The sequence below is a fragment of the Heloderma suspectum genome, chromosome 16 (genome assembly GCF_057233095.1).
Source record: "Heloderma suspectum isolate Gila_16-S chromosome 16, 16-S_ref, whole genome shotgun sequence".
Lineage (NCBI taxonomy): Eukaryota > Metazoa > Chordata > Lepidosauria > Squamata > Helodermatidae > Heloderma > Heloderma suspectum.
In genome coordinates, this window is record NC_139473.1 from 2,447,838 (window position 1) to 2,470,122 (window position 22,285).

Genomic DNA, 22,285 nt, shown 5'->3' on the forward strand with positions numbered 1-22,285 from the left:
TCTGATGTCGAAGCGGCTTCCCATTACGCAGGGCCCCATTCTGCCATCCTTCCACTTTTCCGAAATACTGATAGCCAACGACCGGGTGGGGGCAAAAGAGAAAACGCAAGAGCGGGGGAGCACAGGCTCAGCACAGCGCTGCCTGCCAGGCAAACGGGGAAAGAAAAGCAGAGTCTTCCACGGATCCTCAGGTCTTTTCTGTCAAGAAATGGATCGCGGTTCTCTTCCTGGAGTGCCACACGCGTTGGGACGCAGGCAGTATTTTTTTAAATCTGGAGCCCAATTCAAGAGAGCACAAGCAAATAGAAACGCAGTTCCAAAACAGGAGCAGACAGATAAGCTGAGACTTCATAGGCAGCACCTCTGCCACTCATGCAAGGGTCATCCTACAAAGGGACTGGATAACCTCTCTCTCTCTCTCTCTCTCTCTCACTCACTCACTCACACACTTTGCCTGTATTTGGTCTATGCTACAGTACTAATACTTTTGAGCTAAAGGGAAAAATAATAATGATGCCTCTATACATTAGCATTATTTTCATGTGTGACATCATTCACAGCTCAATTCTGCGTCTGCCCTGCCCCTACATTTACACACAAATGGGGGCTCCCAACGAAGGAAGGGCGAAAGGGGCTTAAAACAAGAAGCGGAGGTTGGAGGGGAGAACACTTCACCCATGAACAAGAGGCAGGCGCTTCAGACATTACGAAGGCTCTCAGGCTCAGTGAGGGATGTGGAGAAAAGCAGCACCACAGAGGGGGAAGGGTCTCGAGCATGGCAAGGCAACCATGGACACCACGCCTGCACACCTGCCAAGGCAAGGCACGAAAGGGTCCATCGACCGCCCCTTGCCGTATCTTGTCAATCCCATCAGAGGTGTGGGGTTGGTGTTTAGGGAGGGTGGATTAGTAACAGAACGGAGGAGGAAACCAATATATCATACTGGAAAGGCCGGGGGGTGGGGGGAGAACTCCATCGCTAAGGGGGGTGGGAAGTAGCAGTCTTTCAGGGGGCTCCAAAAGAAAGGTTTATTTTTTTGTCTGGAGTGCACTTTAGTAGAAGCCATTGAAGGTGGGTTTTTGAAAGGCATGTTATAGGGGACACACACAGACGTAAAGCAGCAGAGTGCAGCTCTGCGGGGTGGGCGTGTTAGAGGAGCTGCACCACTCCCCTATGTAACAGCCCAGGATTCCCCCCAAAAGGGTCACCTGAACCAAGACGTCTCCACTGCCCGACGCTTGTGGAAGCCTGCCCAAAAGCCAGCTTTGGGGGCTGTCAGAGAACACAAAGCTGCTTCCCCCAACCTGATGCACCTCCAGATGGGCTTGATTACATCTCCCGAGCATCTCAACTGTCGTCGCACATGAAAGGATTTCTCAGATTTGCAAAGCTCCACGGCCTGTTCCGCCCGCCCCACAACATGGGGACCTTCGAAAGAAAAGAGGGTTTTTAAGAAGTTTTCGATTCTAACCACCACTACCAACCACCCGTCTCTCAGGTCTGCTCCTGTGGTGCAAAATTATTTGGGGGGGGGGGGAGCAGCAGAACTCAGAACAAAAACATACAGATGGAGAGCAGAAACCATCTAGAATTATCCTTTAGTGTCATGGCTAGGAAAAAAGGGCTCATACCCAGAAAGTGAAAAGGCAGGCGATGGAGGGTGGCAGGGAGAGAGAATGGGGGGGGGGGGGGAGGCAGATGTTCTGTTTTTTTCCCTTTGAAGAAATGAATCTCCATATAGAACAGAAGTTAATGCGTGCCTGTATAAAGTTAGCAAAAACATGAATTCCTCATGTTTCAACTTTGCAATGGAGGATCATAATGAAAAAGAACAGTCAGGCAAGTGTCGAGAGAGGGGAAACATACAGAGTACCTGTAAGCTGAACAGATTTGTTTTCTTGGCTTGCTCCCGGGGATAGTGTGTAAAGTTATGGGAACAGGGCGCTCTTTTAAAAATCTGCAAGCACACAGACACGCATACACCCCAACCCTGAATGCCTCCGTAGAACCAAACCCCGCAACCCCTTTGGCGAGCTAGGGTTTTGGACGGTGGCTGTCAGGATGACACATTCTTCCCCAGAAGTAGAACCAAGTGCTTTGGTGACTGCGTGGATTTCCGAAGTGCAGAGCAATACTTTTCCATGGATTTTGCAGGGGGGGGGGGGGACACATCATCTTTTAAGACAGATTTCCCCCACTTCTGCCAAAGGGGAGAGGAGAAGCATTAAAACAAATGCACTGCTCCAAGTCCGCCCCAGTGGATCCTTTTTCTGCAAGATTCCAGCAAAGGAAAAGGGGTGCTGTGGAGGGTGGAAAAGAGACGAGAAGCGAACGTGAGGCCGGCAGGAAGTTGGGATACAGAAGGGTGGCGGGGATGTTCCACTATCCTCGTGGTTAGTGTGTTACCAACAATTGCAAAGTCCCAGGAGAAAAACAAACAAACAAACCCGAGACGCACCCCCCCCGCAGAAGTCCCGAGCCAAGGCGAGCGGGCGGAGTCCGTGCCCGCGTCCAGTTTCGGAGCAGGAGGGGGAAACCCAAAGAAGAGAGTGGCGGGAGCAAGGGAAGGTGGGGGGAAACCCAGGACCGGAGTTTAAATCATCGCAGGACGTGTTTCCTTGTCCTGTCATGCCGCAGCCTCTCGCTTCATTTTTAAAGTAACTGTCATATATATATATATATATATATATATGGTGTGTGTGTGTGTGTGTGCATGTGAGAGTGTGTGAGATGCTGCGCCTCTAGTTCCTTTGCCAGACCGAAGGGTGCTGGAAGACGGGCCAGAGCGGCTGCCGCCACCCGCTCCCTCCGGGGCCAGCGCGTGGGTGGGAAGAAGAGGCACCGGCAAACAGCCCCCCTTTGCTCCTCTCACTGCGTAGGGTGATCCATGGCTTCATCGTAAGTGAGTATCCTTTTGGGATCTGGAAAAAGGGAGGAAAAAGCAACAGGTGAGGCTTCAGCTGCAGGCTCGGGTGGCAGCAGCAGCACCACAAGCTTGCCTTCACACAGGGGCACCAAACCACAGGCCCTGGGGCCAAATCCAGCCTTCCCAGAGTCCAGGTCTGGCCCGCTGGGGTCCCCCCGTGGCCACGCCCTTCTCCTGGCCCCACCCACTCCCCCCAACTGCTAATCATTTGGAGGCTTCCTGGCTGTTGCGCAGCCCCCCCCCCCCGGCTGAAACGCCTCTCGAAGGCCGAGTGACTGGCATGGAGTGCTCAAAGCGACGCCACACTGGCGCTGTGGGCGCTGCCCCCTTTGCCTTTGGCCTGGCCTGCAGCCCTTGAGAGCATCCCCAAAATAGAATCCAGCCCTCCAGCTGAACAACACTCCTGGACGAAAGTGAAACACAGTCCAATATCGCACGAAGCCGAGAACACCATGGCTTTTTTCATTTCTTTGAGGTGCCATCTCTTATTTGTTTAAAACATTTGCATCCGCCCTATATCATTAGGATCTCAGGGCAGCGTATGGATAAAATTGATTTAAAGAGTATAAAACAATAAATAATTTAAATAGCTAAAACATTAAATCATCAAGCTAGCTGATACCAATTTAAAATCTAAAACAATAAAACGGTTAAACAGTGTGCAAACTCAGGGAATCCAATTAGCCCTCAAAGGCGTTGGTAAAAAGCCATGTTTTAACTTGGCGCTGAAATGAAACCAGTGTCTGCACCCATCGGGCCTCCAAGGGGAGGGCATTCCACAACTGGGGTGCCACAGCAGAGAAGGCCCACCCCACGGCCCACCATAGTGCATGTCTCGCAGTGGTGGGACGCAGAGGAGGGCCCCTCCAACAGATCTCAGCCCTCGGGCACAGCTTAGCAAGGGAGGGAAGCCTTCCCGCCCCCCTAGCAGTACTCGGGGGCAACTCTAACCACACAGCAAAGCGCCTCCTCTTGCCTGCCAGCTGTAACTGCAGCCATCTCCCCAGAGGCACATAGGAAGCGCCCCATAGGTGAAGCAGGGCTGTAGGCCAGCGTGGTGTAAGCAGATCGTGCCCTGGACTGGCGCAGCTTGGGTTCAAAGCCCCCCACCTCCCCGACTCACACACCACTAAGGCTGCAATCTTATACTTGCTCACCTGAGAGTAAGTCCCGGTGAACTCAACGGGGCTTACTTCTGAGCAGACACGTATAGGATTGCGCTGCAAATAACTCATCCATTCTTTGCAGAAAGCACAGATGTCCAGGTTCCTTACCTTGCTTTTGCAAATTACGAATATTTTCCATTTCTGTGGAGAGAGAGTGGAAAAAAGAGATATGAGGAGATAAGTATTTACAGATCAGGCTAAACCTGAAGTCACAAATGGCCTGAAAGACAGTCATGAAATCCGTTTCCCAAATTCAGAGAAGGTATGAAGTAAAATAGCTATTAAGAGCATTACAAAATATGTTTTTAAAAACACAAGAAAACAGTATGGTCCAACGTGTGGGCTTACAACCCAAACCAACTCTCCCCAACCCGGTGTCCTCAACATGTGTTGGATTGCAACTCCCATCATTCCCAGCCGGCATGGCCATGCCAGCTGAGAATGGTAGAAGTTGTAGTCCAACACATCTGCAGGGCACCAGGCTGGGGAAGGCTGATCTAAAAAGCTAAGGACACACAAGAACAAGGGGGGACGGATGGAAAATGGAAAAAAATGCTCCAGGAATGAGCTCTATGGCTCCTGCCACCAACGTCTCATTCCTAGAGCGCCCCAGAGCTTCCTCGTAAGCAGTGCTCAAAGGCTCTTGCCTGCTTCCAAGGATGCTCTAGGAATGGGGCTTCTATGGCAGGAACCACAGAGCCCATTCCTAGGCCATTCTTTCCAGCCTAAAAGATCCCAGGAAACAATCTGTGAAGCAGCCACTTCCTCCCTCCCTCCCCCTGCGAGAGCGCGTGCACTGGAGGGGGGGATGTTTGAGCTGTATGCCCATGTGCGGCCCCCGCTACCTCATGTGGCCCTTGGGGCTGAAAAGGTTCTGCACTCCTGCTCTGGCATCTTTCTAGTGCTTAATGTCCACCATTATTAGCCATGAGGAGACGAAAGGCACTGCAGAGAACCAAGTATTTGCCGGGGGGGGGGGGGAACCACTCATGTCTACTGCAGCCTATGGAGGTCTCACAAGGCACCGCCAGGACACCTTTCACAATGACCCGGCAACCTTGAGGGCTGGAAGCTTTAGAAAACAAACAACCAGAGATCCTCATGAAATGGGATTCTGGGCCCTGAGCCCCACACTTGGTTACAGGGCTAGCATGGGAGTAAGCCAGAGAGGGCGAATACGGCCGCCATCAGATCACCTTACAGCACAGCACGCATCAAATGCCCGTGTTCTCCTCGGCGATTATGGGGAGGCAGTGTCAGAAGGAGCTCACGGATGTCACACGGACCTTACTGGAGGCTGCGCATAATTGGTGCGGTGAAGGAGTCCCCCATTTATGCTCTCTGCCTTCCCACCTCAGCCCCCCCGAACCTGGTGTGCACTCTGTGTTGGCCTACAACTCCCATCTTCCCCAGCCAGCCAGAATGGCCCAAACAGGTCCACTCCAGGCGTGCAGGACTCCAGCTCCTATAGCTGCGTCGGACAGGGATGATGGAAGCTGGAATCCAACAGGTCCGGAGGGCACAACTTTGGAGGAGGGAGATCAGCAAATGATCCACATGCAGCAATCGGAAGATCGAGGAGAGCGGCTTCCTCGGGCAAGTCCGCCCTGCAGCAACAGGCTGGGATGAAGCAGGACGGCCCAGCGGAATCGGCCCAAACACTTATGCTCACGCACACCCTTCGCTCAGCCGCAGGGCGGCACTCAGGAAGCACCGAACCCACAGCTTTCCTCTTCTTTCTGGCCCAGTTGGCCACTCCAGCACAGCTGAGCCAGGCCAGGCCCTGCTCCGCTTCCTCTGCCCCTCGACATGAGGGCAGTCGTCCAGCGGAAGAGGGGGGCGACAGAGGAGGCGAAGCGGCGGGAGAAAAAGCAGCAGCAAAAAAAGGAGGAAAGAACCCCCCGCAAGAACAGCCTGTGCAGAAGACACCGCCTCGGCACAAACGCCACGAACGCCTTGCTGGATAAGGAGAATAGAGGACAGCCTCCGTCAGCCTGGCCTCCCCGGATACTGTTGGATCACAACTCCCAGCCAGCCTGGCCAGGAGCAATGGAAGCCATGGTTGAAAACATGGGAGGGCCACCCGTTCTCCCCACCCTGGCCTGAGTGTCCGTTTCTCGGCAGGCAGGCAGCCTGCGGGCACACGAGGCCCTCCAAGGGCGCCTGCCGCACCGGATCCTTTGCCTTGACGGCCACCAGGAGATCTCAGCCCCAGCTGGTTTTTCTGACCGCATGCCAGGCAGCTCTCGGGAGATTCTGCCGGGGGAGACCCTGTGAAAAGTGGGCTTCCTTCGGGGAGGGGGCCCCAGCTCCACGGAAGGGTGCCTGCTTTGATTGTAGAAAGCCCCGGGTTCCATCCCCAGCCTCCCCAGTTAAGACAAGCCTGGGCTGGATGGACACAGAGGGCTTTAAGGCGACTTCCGGCACCCCTCAGGTTTGCTCGGCTGGAGCCCCCTTGGGCCACCTGAAGCCACCACGTGTTGCTGCTGTCCCAGATGCAGTGCCCCCCCCCCGTGCCATGGAGCTGTCCACAAACACGGTGCTCATCAAAAGCAAGGCATGTGAGGAGGGACGGAGCATCACGGACCAGCCCAGCTGCCCCCAGCCGGGAGCCGAGCAGGTGTGCTGGGACTGCAACTCTCATGGCCTCACCGCAATCAGGAAAACTCAGAGGGGACTCCATGCCAGGTTCTTGGCTAGTGGGGGAAGAAAGGCGAGCACCCCCTCCCCACAGAGCACTTTCTGGTTCAGCCAGCATGCTGATGTACAGGAGGGAAGGGGGGGCCCATGAAATCGGCAGAGCCGCCGGGGAAGGCAAGGCAAGGCAAGTCCGCTTGCTCTGAAGAAACAGAAACAAATCGGATTGCTGCTCCATTGAGCCCAGTATTGCCTCCTCTAACTAAGAGGGGGGGCAAGGCCTCCAGCACCCCACCCCGCTGCACCCCCAGCCCCAGATCCAACTGCAGATGCCGGAGACGGAACCTGGGACTGGTCAAGGATGCCAAGGAGGTCCCCTCGACTGCTCCGAGGGCAGCTGCCTTGGCAGATGACCCCAACCGGGGGCCCTCTGGATGTGTTCGACTACATGCTGCCCAGAGGATGCTGGGAGCTGCAGTCCAAAACACAGCTGGAGGGCTCCCAAGTGGCTAAGGCTGGGATCCCATCATCTTCAAACAGCTGGATTTGGGTCTGCTTGGTCCTCAACAACTTCGAGAGCCCTAGGACGCGGGTAACACAGGTTTTCCCCAGTCTAGTGCTTGAAACCTCTCAGACGTGAGCGGCCACACCGAGGGGCAAGGGCTCCCTCACCAAGGTGCTCCAACACACTGCCGGCACCCACCCCCCAGCACCCTTCTTTTAAAGACAGTTTCAACCACACACCCCACCTAGTACCGCCCAGCCCTCATCTTGCTTTCCTCTCCACTCAATGCCCCAGAAATTGTGTCATGGGGGGGGGGGGGGCTTTTTGGTCACAACCATCTCCCTCTTCACACACACCCCCAACAAGGTGCCCAAGATTGACTCAATTTCCTGGGCATTGGGGAGAAAAATAAAGATGGGAGCTAGAAGCCGTTCCGGGTTAATGTTAAAAAAAAAAAAAAAGGGCGGTTGAGTTCATTCAGGGACCTGAGGCCACTCGCAGAAGTGGGCCTCTCCAGGGATATCCCCGGAGGATAGGTTTGCATAGCAGCCTTTGCCAACGCGAGTCCCTCCAGAAGTTGGGACTCCCAACTGCCATCATCCTTGACCACCAGCCACTCTGGCTGGGGCTGACGGGAGGCACAGGCCCAAACATCTGGAGGGAGCCAGGCCCAGGAAAGGCTGTTCTACAGGAAGTGGACAAGCGCAGGTGTTACCTTGAGTGTGATATAGAACGGCCGCCCGCAGGTCAAAGTCACCCCAGCTCTCTCTTCTTTCTAGGCCTCTCTGGTACCTCTGTTCTTTGGCGGAGGCTAACAAACTGTTCGTAGGGGAGGCCAGGCGACCCTCTGCGTGACAGTCCTTGGTGAGAAACACAAACGCCCCCGGGCCTCCGGGTTCAGCCTGGCGCAGGCCGCCCAGCTGATGGGACTCCAGCAAAAAGCCGCCCCCCTCGCCAGAAATCCCAAGCTTTAGGACCCCACCAAGGAGCTGCGGGCTAGTCCGTTTGTCCAGCTCGTAAGCCTTGGGGAACACAGGTTGGTCAGGGCCTGAGGGAACTGTCTCCGCCCCCTGGGACCCCAAAGCAGCAGGGCAGTCCCCCTGAAATGTCACCTCTGCGGCCTTAGTGTCCGACGGCTTCCGCCCAGCCATCTCAGGGCCTGCACTAGGCTCATTTATGAATGATAAACCCCACTGGTTCTGGAAGATGTCCCCAAGGCTCTGCTGACTTGTCTGGATGGGCGCCTCGGCCTGCGCAGCAGCGTTGAGCACAGCTTGCATATTTGACGGGTAGATAAACAGGCTCGACTTCTGCAGCTCCACAGCCACCGAGGTCGAACCTCCGTCCTGGGGCAACAGCTCAGAAGCTGCCGAAAGGACCGCGCTGGCGGCGGGCATGAGCAACGATGGGTTCCCCACAGGACACGCACCGCGGTCAGCCCCTGCCAAAACCGGCCCGTTGGAAAAGTTGGCCGAAGTTACGGATTTCATCGCGGACATGGGGACCTGGGAGAGGCGGCTGGAGGTCTGGCCCTGGGCTTCCACTGCGGACGAGGAACACAAGGACGAAGACGAGGAAGAGGACGACGATGATGACAGAGATGGGGTGGGATTTTGCGCGGCCTTGTTGAGGTTCTCTTTGACTTTGCTTGCATAACTGATCTTGGGAACAATTTTCGCACTGCTGTTGTCCACCGGGAAAACCGGGGGCGGTTTAAAGAGGGTCCAGGAGTCCTCTTTCGAGGAGGCAGCTGCTGACGGCACATGCTTCCCTTTGGGGCGCTCTTCAAACTTTTTGCCTGCCACCCCAGCTTTGGCATCCGAGTTCTTCCGTTGCACATCCCCAACTCCCGGCTTCCCGCGGCCCACCCCCAAGCCGCCGGCCTCACACTTCCAAGCAGGCTTAAGGCCATCAATGCGGCTCCCTGCCTTGGGCTCGCCGCAGTCTGGCTTGAAGCCTTCTGGCTCCTGCTTTAAGGCTGGGGTGGCGACGGGCAGCTCGTGCTGCATAATTTGCTCTTGCACCAAGTTCAGATTCTCGCCACCCTTGGTGCTGTTGCGCCGGCCTTTCCGCTTCTTGGGGGTCATGTAGCCACTCTCCGACCCGCTCCCATCGTTGTCCGCCCCTTTACTGACGTAACCATTGGTGATGTAGCCGGAGCTGTTCGTGACAACGCCGTTTGGGATGGAGAGGCCCTCCGGCTTATCCGAGGAGGGGCCCTCCCTCACTTTACTCTCATAGCATTTTTCGTTCTTTTTGTCCATGCCACCTTTCGGAACAAAGCTCTTGGCCTTGAGACCTGGCTTCCCAAATGCGCTGCCCTTCACAGTCTGTTTCAGGGTCAGGTTAGTGTCTCCGGGGGGCTGGCTGCCATTGGGGACCCTGGAAATCGGGGTAGACGCATCACTGGCGTTCAAACTCTTCACAGAGGGTTCTCTTTCCCCAACGTTCCCGTTGAGCTCACCATAGCCTGTGGGAGGGGAAAGCAACAACATAAATGTTAAAGGTGTCACAGAGGCAACAGATCTCAAGAGTCTCTGAGCAAGCCCACCCCACCCTTAAAACCCTCTGAATTCCACACATGAACCTACTAACAGTTGGCTCCCCCATTAAATATGTAGCCATTTCCCCATGGGCTCAACCCTTTTTCCACATGCTAGCAATATAACCCTGACGACGACCCAGGTTGGTGCTTCTCCTCCTGATATTATGCAGGGGGCCACTCAGTAGATGTACTGAACCCCAGGGCACCACGAGGGCAACTAAGCCACACTGCATCAGGCACTGGACCTGCTGCAAACGCACAAGGATTCTTTAGGTCACGGCTCCTTCCCAATGGTCCGGACTGTCTTAAAAAGACAGTTGGATAAACAGTGTAGCCCAGAATGGAAACTGTGTTCCAAGCAGGGAACCGGGGACACAGGAAGGCTCACCGCACACTTGGGAATCGTAGGCCCTCCGGATTTCACAGCGAGGAGCTCTGCAAGGCACATGCAACGGTGGGGCTGTGCCTTATCCTGACGGAGAAGGACTCCGTGACCAACCCTTGCCTGAACTAGGACAACTTCCTTCCTTTGGTTCTTGAGAGATACACTTGACCACCAATCTGCTTTCAGCTCCAGAAGTACAGGGTTGGCCCTCCACACAGCTCTTGCTAAGGACATCAGAAGAGCCGTGCTGGAGCAGATCAAGGTTCCATCGCGTCCAGCGTTCTGTTCACAGAGGGGCCAACCAGATGCCCCAATGAGATGCTCACAAATGAGACAAATGCAACAGCGCCCTCCCGCCCATGTTCCCCAGCAACTGATGTACATAGGCAGACCGCCTCTGATCCTGGAGGTAGCACAGAGCCATCAGGACTAGTAGCCACTGATAGCCTTCTCCATGAACTTGTCCAGTCCCCTTCTAAAGCCATCTAAAGTGGTGGCCAACACTATACCTTGTGCAAGTGGTTTCCATAGTTTAACTCTTCGCTTGTGAAGAGGTGCTGCTTTCTATCTGTCCTGAATTTCCCACCATTCATTATCCAACTGGATTCTAGTATTACGAGAGGGAGAAAAATGTCCCCCTATCCACTTTCTCAACACCAGGCATAGCTTTGTACACCTCTACCATGTCTCCTTTTACTCTCTCTCTTTTTTGTAAGTTAAAGAGTCCCAAATAAAGGCTGTAACCCTTCCTCATAGGGGAGATGCTCCAGCCCCTTGATCACTTTAATTGTCCTTTTCTGCACTTCTTCCAACCCTACAATACCCTTTTTTTTGGTGTGGTGCTCAGAACTGTATACAGTATTCCAAGTGTGGTCACATCATAGATTTGTATAACGGCATTGGGAGAGTTTGCAAGACATGACAACCCAGCCTGGTGAACAAGCTATGCCGCGTGGGTTGCCATCGGAACAACCCATGGTGAGCCCAACAGACGACCAGGCTTACCATGGGTTGTTCAAAACTCAGGCACCAGTTCTTAGTTTTAAAGTCCTTTTTGGCAGGGAAAAGAGGTCACCTGGTTGAGGCAGGCTGTGATGAGGCCTTCTTCTTTCCTAAGATTAGAAGAGCTAAGAAATCTTAGAACTAAATAAAAATAATAAGAAGATAAATAAATAAAGCTTCCCTTGGCTTCAAGCTAGGGCAAGTGTCCCATTTTCAAGCAAGCTCTCAGGATACGTCACTGATGATTAACCCACAAAGCCTCTAACTGACCACAGTTACCCACTTTGTCCAAACTGAAAAACTGTGGTTGTCATCAGCTCTGGAACAAGCCAGGATCCTAAACCATGGTTTGAAGGTGGTTTAATAACCTGGCTTGTACCAAAGCTGATATAATGGGCTCGGACGACAAGGGAAACTATGGTTAATCAGAGGCTCCCTGGTTTCACTGCAGCATGCATGGAGGATCGAAAAGGCTGTGCAGGGCGGGGAGAGGAATGTGCATACCTTGGCTTAATAAGCCAAGATACGGCTGGCTGACGCCTGGAAAAGCTGCACCAAAGATTCCCCAGGAATTCTGCAGCCGGACCAACACTTGCTCTCAAATCCTGACTTCTCTCAACATCAATGAACAGAGGCCTTGATCTCACCGGGGTGGTGAACCTGTGTCCACTACCATTTGCAGGGAGAAGCTGCGTCCAACCCAGTATTGTCTGCTCAGACTGACAGGGACTCTCCAGGGTCTCAGACAGAGAAGGGTCTTCCCCCATCACCTGCTCCCCGAACCATTTTTTAACCTGGAGGTGCCAGGGATTGAACTTAGGACCTTCTGCAAGCAAAGCAGGAGGCCTACCACTGAGCTACAGACCCTCCCTACATGAGGGTCCTTGCCAAAAATTGAGGACCCTCACACAAAACTATCACGTCAAGGGGCTGAGAGTAGAACCCTTCTCCCTAACACAGGGGTGGCCAATTTCAGAGGGTTGGAAGGCTGCACGCACCACTTTGGAACCCTACGGGGGTGCACCCCTCCCCCCACCACCACCAGAAGCAGCGCGTGCTCCCAGGGCAGAGAATCACAGAATAGTAGGGTTGGTAGGGGCCTGTAAGACCATCGAGTCCAACCCCCGATTTGGAGTCCGCACCTAATTTCCAAGCAGAATCCCTGGCGTTTCAGGGGTGACAGCAGCAGCAACTGGATGGGGGATGCCCCAACAGCCCTGCTGCCCACCCGTGCCCTAATGTGTTATTTTCTACATACCGCTTCCTTTTCGTTTTTACATCTGCAGCAGCCTCCCCTCGCCCCGCAACCTAGTAACCTCCAGATATTTTGAACTACAACTCCCCTCAGCCCCAGCCAGCAACGCCAATGGTCAGGGGTGATGGGAGTTGTATTCCAAAAACATCCGGAAGACACCAGTTTGGGGAAGGCGTCACGATGTGGACGCATTGAAGCGCATGACTCCCCTTTTGCTATGTCCCGAAGTGGCACGTCCCAAGACCTGTGGCTAAAGAACGGGCACAGAAAACCTCCATGCCCCGGAAATGGCTCCGCAAGTGCCACCTTGATTTGATTAGGGCTGTGCATCAACAACTTCGCCTTGAGACTGCCAGGCAGCTTGAGACTCCGCTGTACACACTCCTCTAAAACAACACAGGATCTCTGCCCACGACAGATTTGTTGCTCTTCAAAAATTTTATTCTGGCAGTGTGGCATTTTAGGAAGGTGTTTTTTTTTAATTGGGGGAGGGGGAAGTGTGAGAGAAGAAGGGCACAGTCTTCCTGGTTTTTTATTTGTCTTCAGCATCCACCTCAAAAATGTGTCTTTTTTAAGTGGAACCCAACAGACACTCGAGCAGATGTAGGCGGCCATGAAAATGAAGAGAAGGAGTTTGAATAACATCTCGTTTCCATCTTTTTTTAAAAGAATGTTCATCTCTAGCAGAAAGAAATAGTTTGTGCTTTCTTATTGGTGCTGCTTGCGGGGAAAAGGGGTATTTTGGAGTGACCGAGGGAGGCTAAGGAAGGTGACAGCTGAAACCTTTTGGAACCAGGTGGGGGGGAAATAACCTTAAAAGAGGCAGTAGAGCGGTGTGCTTCAGATGTGAACACACAGACGTCACAACCCAGAAATGCGCGGGAGGAACACAGCCGCGTGTGCTCCACTGCCACCAGGCCTCGCTGATCTGAACGAAGAGCAGTTCCGAGGGCAGGCATTCCTCTTGCGCAGGGACCCGAGGCATCCCCAAGATCTCGTATGCAAGGAGGAGGGCTACCTCCATGCGGTTTGGCCACCAGGCTTGGCCAAAGCCCAAGTCCTGGTAGCATAACAGGGCTAAACCCGCCCTCTGCCCCAAACCGACGGAATATTCCAGAGGGGTAAGGGAGACTCATCACCCTCTTGAGGAGTCTCCAGCTCTTCTTTGCCCGGAAGAAGGAGGGGCAAGTTCAGAGGACCGCCGAAGCCAAATGCTCAGAAAATGCCCCACCTCCAAGCTGCAGAGCGAGACACCATGGGGCGTCAGCGGGAGGCGTTCCTTCAGCTTCCACACCACTGAGAAGAGGCCCTTGCTTTTTACTGAAAGAAGACTGCTAGCAACACCAGTAACAGGTCGGCCAACTGGCCCACCCGCTATCATGCCAACCTGCAACACTTCGATTGCACATCCCAATTACCTTCAGGTTCTGCTCCAGCTACACCATGACAGACCTGATGGGAAAGAATGTTGATACACGTATTGAGCTGGGTTTAAACTAACATGTCCTATTCCTCAGCAGCGAGAACACACTTTTTTGTAATCCATGCAGTTCTTCTACTGTATTCCTGCTCTCCAGTGTGGCAAACTTGATTCAACTATCTTTAAAAAGGGGGGGGAGGGATCCCGATCAACAAGTCTTAGACATTCTAAGAGTTCAGAAGGAAAATGTGACAACTAAGTTTGGGTTTCTTAGTGGTCTACTTTTTCTTATCCTTTCATCAACTTCCCCACCAAGGCTCAAACTCGTCCCTGAAGCCAGGAGAGCAGAGCCCCATTTTTCTTTTTACATGAAAGCTTGGATTTTCAAAGAAAACAAAGGAAGGGCGCACATAGGCCTCTGCAGTGCTCATCCTTCTCCAATGGCAGGGGTAAGCAATATGGCACCCTTCAGATGTTTTGGACTACAACTCCCATAATCCCAGACCACTGACCATACTGGCTGGGGGCTCATGGGAATCAGAACCCAAGAACATTTGGCAGGCATCCGGTTGCCTCTGCCCTATGGCAACTGGTACCTAATGGATGTTGGAAAACATTTGATCCAGTTTATGGGAGCATATGTTGGAAGCTTCAACCACCACAAAAACGGTGCCCACTTTTCTATACACAACCTCTGCTACAGCTGAAAGCTGTTTCTACCAGGATCTTGGCATTGGGGGGGGGGGGGGAGAACTGTGGGATACCAAAGACAGATACGATGATGTCCTCCAGCTCCTGAACCATCACAATAAAACATCAGAAAACATCGGAGCAGAATAGAGCAAGTCAGTAGAAGACCACCGCTTTCCAAAAAAGGATACAGCAGCACCCCAGAGATGTCTCTGCCGGTTTACACCAGTAATCGTTTACTCAAGTGGTTTTCAAACTTTCTGTCTTCAGGGAAAAATTCTACAGAGGAAGTCAAGTTATTTGGCCATGCAGGACACTTGACAGCACACCGTCAGGTCACTGCTGGGCCTCACCCTTCCCCCACATAAACCGAGAGTGCAACCCGGGACACATTCATACTTCACCACAGCTGCAAAGGAAAAGTGGCAGTGGAGGACATGACCGCATTCAAGGGATGCTTATCTGCCATTGCTGTGGAGAAGCAGACCTGAGCAGACCTCCTGACCTGCCCCCCAGATGTTCGGACTACAGCTCCCAGCATCCCCCAGATGGCACTGCCACTGGCTGTGGAGTGCACCAGACCAGGGAAGACTCCCAGAAAGCCACGGTTCATTGCAAAGTATAAACAGGGAGGGCTGGAGCGTACTCGGGAACACGGGAGGGCCTTCCGATACAAAACACAGCGGTCAGCAGTAGCAACCATTCAAGTACAGTGTGGCAAGCTGGCCCACTCCAGCGCAACAAGACGGAACAAGCGAAAGCCTACGAGGCTCGCAATGTAAACAGATCAGAAACAGGCCGTCTGGACAGGATCACTTCTGATCCTGACACCACGGGGCTGTGACTGTCAAGCGGCTTTTGGCTGGGGGCTGACTTTGCTTTTGCATTTTAAGAGGCTGTGAACAGGGCACAGTGATCTATCCTTGGATCAATTTACACCGGCACAGGAGTAAACAAGTGTTTGTTTTTCCCAGACCTTTCGAAGAGGCAGGATGTTCGGGGCATCTTTTTACTAACCTATTTGAGAGCGGCTATTCTTTCAAATCCACAGTATGCTACAATTCCCTGGTACTGGAGTAGTCAACCTGGTGCTCTCCAGACGTTTTGGACTACAGCTTCCATGAACCCAGCCAGTACGGCCAATGGCTGTCGTGGCCCTAAGCGTGGGGGGCCAGGTGGCCTGCCCTGCCATCTGGCCTAGCATAGTAACAAGCCCCTAAAGGAAAAGCAGGTCTTTGTGATCATGAGAGCTCAGCTCCGCGACATCCCCCCACTGCAGATGTTTGCTGCAGGACACCAGAAAGACTAGCCCCCCCAAGTCTGGTGCCCTACAGATGCGTTGCACAGCAACTCCCATTATCCCCAGCCCGCATGGCCATGAGGTTGGGGATAATGGGAGAGGCCGAGGCAGGCCTTTGAGCTCACCTTAGATTCCTTCCCATGAGTGGGCCTCCTTAAACACTGTTATTCTGAGCCACCTTGGGGGTTAACAATGGAAAAACAAGATATAAATATGACTAGTATTACTGTAATTTATTACTGTTGCTACGATAAAACCACACAGAAATCACACCGGGAAAAGGGGGAGGGTGTTCCTGGGCACAAACAACCGCAAAAGAAATGCTGCGACAGATCAAAGATTTTCCCCGCTTAATCGAAGATGCATTTCGCTACGCTGGCATTCGGGCTCTCGGTTCTCCTCACCGCCCTAGCACTGGAGAGGGGTTCTTTTTGATCGGCCAAGGAAGAGGTTTTACAGCTCACGGGGGGGTGGGGGCAAAGCACTCCTCACGCATCTCACCTTTAGGGGTTTGTTGTTGCAGAAGGATGAACAACTCCTACCCAAGGGAAACGCTTTGCCAAAGGGGAGAACAGAGGCGGGCCTCTTTTTTGTGCATGGCATAATTATGGGGCAGAAGCCTCGGACGTCCACATCTAACCAACACCTTTGTAACTATTTTAATAGGAACTGCTCCATATCTTAGCCTTCCCCAACCGGGCACTCTCCAGATGTGTTGGACTTCAATTCTCATCATCCCTGGCTGGGCCGAGTTGCAGTCCCACCCAGCTAGAGGGTGCCAAGTTGGGGAAGGCAGCCCTACTGTAATAGCGTGGGACTTTTCTCTAAGTCTCGAAAATTCAGGCTTTGCTGTTGTTGTTTATTGGCCAAGTAGTGGACTCTGACTCCTGTCAGCCCCCAAACAGCATGGCCAACGGACAGAAATCCTGGGAGTTGTGGTCCCAAACATCCGGAGGGCAGCAGGTTGGGGAAAAGGCTGCGATGGAGAAGGGCTGCCTCCTACACACACCAATACATCTGAAGCAACTTTACGAGGTTGCCCTAGAACCATATCAGGCCACTGATGTGTCTAACCCAGCCTGGTCCGCTCTGCAAGGTAATGCACTCGCCAGTGTCTGAGGCAGGGCAGCTTTTCTGAGACCAGATACCCAAGGTCCTTCTCAAGTGGGCACACCAAGGATCAAGCCGACGGACACCTCCATAAAAGGCACACACCCGGCCCCAAGCAAGCCTTCCCAAACATGGCAGCCTCCTGAGGCGATCGACTACAACTCCCATCATCCCCAGCCAGCAAGGCCAATGGCCAGGGATTATGGGAGTTGTATTCCAAAACGTCTTGAGGGCACCAGGCTAGGGAAGGTTGCCCTAAGGTATGGCTCCCCACAAGTTTAAAGTGCGAGTCCTAACCATACAATCTGTGCCCTGCACGAGTCTTCTTCCCAGCCAGTGACTGCAATAATAAGACTCCAATGGGGTTGTACTCGATGATCTTATAGGCCCCTTCCAACCCTACTACTATTCTACAATAATAACAACAAGAACATTGTTATATTTACATTCCGCCTTTTCTCCTCTTGCAAGGAACTCAAGGCAGCTTCTACGGCCCTCCTCCTCTCCATTTTAGCCTCACAGCAACCCTGTGAAGCAGGTTAGGCTGAGAGTCAGGGACTGGCCCAAAGTCACCCAGGGAGCTTCATGGCCGAGTGGGGATTAGAACTCAAGTCTCTCCAGGCCCAGTCCAATGCTCTAACGATTACACCACACTGGATCTACTCGGTACGTTTTGACCCGCAGACCCGCACACATCGGAAGAGTGAAAGATGGAGAAATAAATCCAAACAGAAGGAAGGAATGAAGAGAACCAGCTTGGTATAGTGGTTAGAGCGTTGGACTGGGGCTGGGGAGACCTGAGTTCGAGGCCCCACTCGGCCATGAAGCTCACTGGGTGACTTTGGGGCAGTCCCTGTTTCACAGCCTAACCTACCTCACAGGGTTGTTGTGAGAACAACATAGAGGAGGACGAGGACCGTGTGAGCCACCTTGGGTTCCTATCAAGCAGGAAAAAAAAGACGGGATAACAATGTGATAATAAAAACTAAATTAATAAATAATGCTGAGTCTCAAACCACCACAGCCTGTTCTGCCCAAAGCTGAAGTCTGCTGTATCAAACCACATTCAGTTGACCTGTACCAGCGGGACGGGTAACATGTGACTGTCCGCAACACCCATCAAGCCCAGCCAGCGTGGTCAGGGACAATGGGAGTTGTGGTTCAAGATATCTGGGGGGCACCCAGTTGCACGCCCAAGGCCTAGAAGCTTTCTGCCCATAAAAAGTGGGCACCCTACATAAACGCATCTTCCATTTCAACCTTGGTTGTGCTTACGCATGCTCCTTTCAACACACACACACCCCCCTGGTGAGGGAAAACAACAACTGCTCCCTTCGAAGATGTTCAGGACCATCTTTCCTTCCTTCTGGCTTCACCTGTCCCAGCTCCATTACAGGTTTCCAACTTTCAGTTGTTCACAAAACCCAATGCCACTTCATAATTTCCCCACCACCAGTCCCACTGGATGCAAAGCCCAAAGACCTTCCTTCGCTGCCCCTCAAACCTCCCAGACTTCTCACCCTTCACACAAACACATCCCTGCTGGCCTAAGGTTGGCCAGGGATGATGGGATTTGTGGCCCCAAACAACTAAGGATGCCCATTCCAATCCGGACCTGTTTATTCTGTCTCCCAACACCACAGATGGCCCACCACGCTTGGGATGGGAGCCCACATATACACCCCCCAAGTCAACCGACCCTGGGACTGAATGCTGGATTTGAGAATTTGGGGTAAAGCTTGTCCCATAATTAATCCTGCATTTGGACAGCCCCCCCTCACTCCAATGCCAAACCCTTCACATAGGGCAGAGCAGAAATGAATTGCCTCTTCTCTACTGTTGCCCCAGAAATGAATTGCCCCTTCTCTACTGGCGCTGTATCCCAAGTCCTGATCCATACAGACATTTTAAACCCTCCTTCCCTCTCGCCTCATGAGCCTCACCCCATAAGAACCTCCATGCATTGCTACATGGATTACTATAAAATGCCTAGAGAAATTCCTCTTATAAGGCATAAAATAAATAAATGAATACATTCTGGAGGCAACCAGGGGCCTTCCAGATGTTTTGGACTACATATCCCACAGTCCCTGGCCACACTCGCTGGGAATGATGGGAGGTGTAGTCCAACACATCTGGAGGGCACTAGGTTGGGGAAGGCTATGTTAAGAGTGTTGGACTGGAGGGACCTGGGTTCAAATCCTCACTCAGCCATGAAGCTCACTCACTGACCTTGGCCCAGTCTCTCCTGTCACACACACACTCTCTGCCTAATGTACCTCGCAGGGTTGTTGTGAGAATTAAGTCATTTGTGCTGCCCTGAGCTCCCTGGAGAAAAGATAGAATAAAAATGCTAATAATAATAATAATAATAATAATAATAATAATAATGATGTGCCAGGGAGAGCAGTTTTCAAATCTCTCCACTCAGCCACAAAGCTCGCCGGTCATTTTCTCTCAGTCTAACCTACCTCACAGGGTTAGCTGGTGGTGGGCAGTAGAGACAGGATGCACTACCCTGAACTCCTTGGAGGAAGGCCTGGACAAACGTGTCCATAATAATAGTAATAATTATTAGAATGAAAAAGAATGATCTCTTCCTCACCCAAGGGCAGTTTCCTCAATTGCCCCAACACTTCCTTCACTGGCTTGTGACCCTAAAAGGGGGGGATTCAAACCTGCCCTGACTTGTGACCTTAAAAGGGGGGGGGCCCAAACCTGCCCTGGTTTGTGGCCAGAAAAAGGGGGGACCGAGCCCTGGCTTGTGACCTTAAAATGGGGGGAGGCAAATCGGCCTTGGTTCTATGGCCCCCCAAAAGGGGCGACTCAAATCTGTCTTGGTTTGTGACCCTAAAAAAGGGGGGGCCCAAACCTACCTAGGTCTGTGACCTCGAAGAGGGGGGGACCCAACCCTGCCTTGGTCTGCGACCCTAAAAAGCGGGGGCCCAAGCCCGCCTTAGTTCGTGACCCCGAGCCTGCCCTATTACTCGCCGCCCCAAGTCTCCCCCCCGCCCCGCCCCGCCCAAAAGGGGAGCCCCCCCATCCTGGGCCTGAGGAGGGGAAAAGCAAAAAGCGGCTCGGGCCCAGCTAGGCCCAAGCCAGGGCGTTGGCCGGCGGCGGCGGCCGGGCCCAGCGGCTTCGTCTCCCGCCCAACATGGCGGCGGCGGGAGGAGGAGGAGGAAGCCAGCGGGGCCCGGGGAAGGCGGCGGCGGCCTCGAACGGCAGGGTCGAAAACCAAGACGGCGGGGTGGGAGGGAAGGAGGGAAGTCACGCCGCCCGGCCTGGGCCGCTCCCGGCTCCCCTTCCCGGCCCGGCCAGGCCCCTTCTCCCTCCACCGCCAGGACCACGCCGGGCCAAGGCCAGCCTCGCCCGCCCGCGCCCCATCCCGCCCCGGCCTCGTTCTTCCCATTCCAGGCATCCCCAAAAAGGGGATTTAGCACCTATCCCACGGCCTGAGCAGGATCCGAACCCCTCTCCCCCGCCCCAAAATAAGGTCCGGGGAAGCAGCAGCCCCCTGCCCCACCTTTCCTGCTTCTGACCTGGATCCCGGATCTATTTCTTTTATTTTCTATTATTATTATTATTATTATTATAATTAATTATTTCATTTCTCCATCCTGGGTCTCCAATGCAAGGAAGACCCTAAAAGATCCCCCCTCCCCTTCTCTGGATCTCAGGCCTTCTCTTCTTGCCTCCCCCAAAAGCAACAAAAAAAAGCGAAATTTCAGGTTCTGAAGACCAAAGGAAAACAGAAATCCTGGTCCCCCAAACACCCACATCAGCCAGACCCAGACAAGGGATCCCACCCATCCCAAAACACAACACACACGCCCTTCCTGGTCGCGAGCCGGATCCCACATCTATTTCTCCCCCGCCACTCTCCTCCCCACCACCAAGAGAGATCCACTGCAGGGTCTGAGCTGGAGATCCAATCCACACCCCACCCCAGCGAGGAGAGACTATGCATGACCCCCCCCCCCCCGGTCTCCTGATTTGGGGCTGACCTGGATCCACTCCCAAGCCTTTTGGCAAGGTCCCTTTCCCCTCCCCCGCCTCCTGCCCCGGCCTCGTTGGCTCAACCCAGGGGACTCCCGTGGCCCGTGCGTAAAATGGGTTGCTGGCATCCTACGCGTTCTTTTCCTTCCCGGGTGGAAGTGCCGGGCTCCAAAGGGCCCCAATCCCACGCCGGAGTCGCCCTCCTTCCTTGCCCGTGCCAGGATCCCCAAGATGCCATTCCTGATTCCCTGTTCCGAAAGCCGATTTCGAGAAGGGCCCCCCTTTCCAGCTACCCACCGAGGGCGCACGCAAGGGGCCCTCTGTTCTCTTCCGGGGCCCTGCGCCTCCCGGGCGCGCGATCGCCTGTCTCGTGCGCCCTGGCTGCGCACGATCTGGGCCGCTGGATCTCCGGCCCTCCCTCCCAGCTCCCCTCCCTCTGCCACGCCACGATCCCGGCCCGATCCACACACCCCCCCCCGCAATTTCCCTCCGGGCGCACGAGCCAACCACCTCTCCAAAAAACAAAAAGCCGCCCCTGCGCGCCCCGCCGACCTGCTCTCTTCCTGGGCGCTTCTGGCGGCGGCGGGAGGCCTCCGTGCTTGAGCTCATGTTTCGGGGCTTGCGGAGGCGCCTTGTGCGCCTGGGCCTTGCCGGGCCCGCTGCCCTCGGCCAGGTACTGCTGGTGGTGCTGATGGTGGTTGTGGTTGTAGTAATAGTAGTGGTGGTGGTGGTGGTGGTGGTGGTGGTGATGGGGGGGCGGCGGCGGATGCTGCTGCTGCTGTCCGGGCTGCTCCTCCATTGAAAAGCCACGGGGCCTCCGGATGATGGCGGCGGCGGCTCCCACCCCCCCGATCGCTTGGTTCCGCTCGCCGTCCCCCTTCCTCGGAGCCTCTCTTGGCCGGCTGGCTGCGCCGTCCGGGAAAGGAGGCGGCGGCTGGCTGGCTGGCCGGCTTGCTGGCTTCCCGGACGCGCACGCTCTCGGGCCCGGGGGGAGGGGTGCCAGCCAGCCAGCCGGGCTTCCTTTCCACTCCCGGTCCGTGGGGGGGGAGTCCGCGCAGACTGACAGCCGCTCTCCCGCAATCAAGAAGCTTCCGGGCCTCCGTGGCCCCGCCCTAGCCAGCCCCCCCCTGCTCTCGCTCTCGCTCTCGCTCACTCCCCCAGAGCAAGGCCCCCGCCCGCTCCCAAGGCCGTCATCTCCCTCGCCCCTTCTTCGCCCTCTTCCCTTGCTCCGCCGGGCGCATCCGACGCCAGCACTGCCCCCGCGCCCCCGGGCGGCGATCGCCGTGGCTGAGCCCCCGCCCGGCCCGCAAGTGGAGCGGCGCTTCCCCCCGCAGGCGCGCGCGCCCT

The 22,285-nt window shown here is 54.4% G+C and overlaps 1 protein-coding gene across 3 annotated transcripts; it reads right to left on the bottom strand.

The window, feature by feature from the left end:
* Positions 1-2,675: 2,675 nt before the first annotated feature.
* On the bottom strand, positions 2,676-22,280 carry NUFIP2 (nuclear FMR1 interacting protein 2). Of its 3 annotated transcripts, XM_084823133.1 has the most exons (4): positions 21,491-22,280; positions 7,951-9,705; positions 4,202-4,234; positions 2,676-2,922 (listed from the first exon to the last, which is right to left on the bottom strand). In XM_084823133.1, the coding sequence occupies exons 1-4, from the start codon at positions 21,735-21,737 to the stop codon at positions 2,870-2,872; spliced, it is 2,088 nt and encodes a 695-aa protein (XP_084679259.1). In that variant the 5' UTR covers positions 21,738-22,280; the 3' UTR covers positions 2,676-2,869. The 3 variants fall into 3 exon arrangements, 2 of the variants coding, with proteins under 2 accessions (XP_084679259.1, XP_084679258.1); XR_014786174.1 differs by having other exon boundaries at positions 2,856-2,922; positions 4,202-9,705; XM_084823132.1 differs by lacking the exon at positions 2,676-2,922 and having other exon boundaries at positions 3,171-4,234.
* Positions 22,281-22,285: the final 5 nt, after the last annotated feature.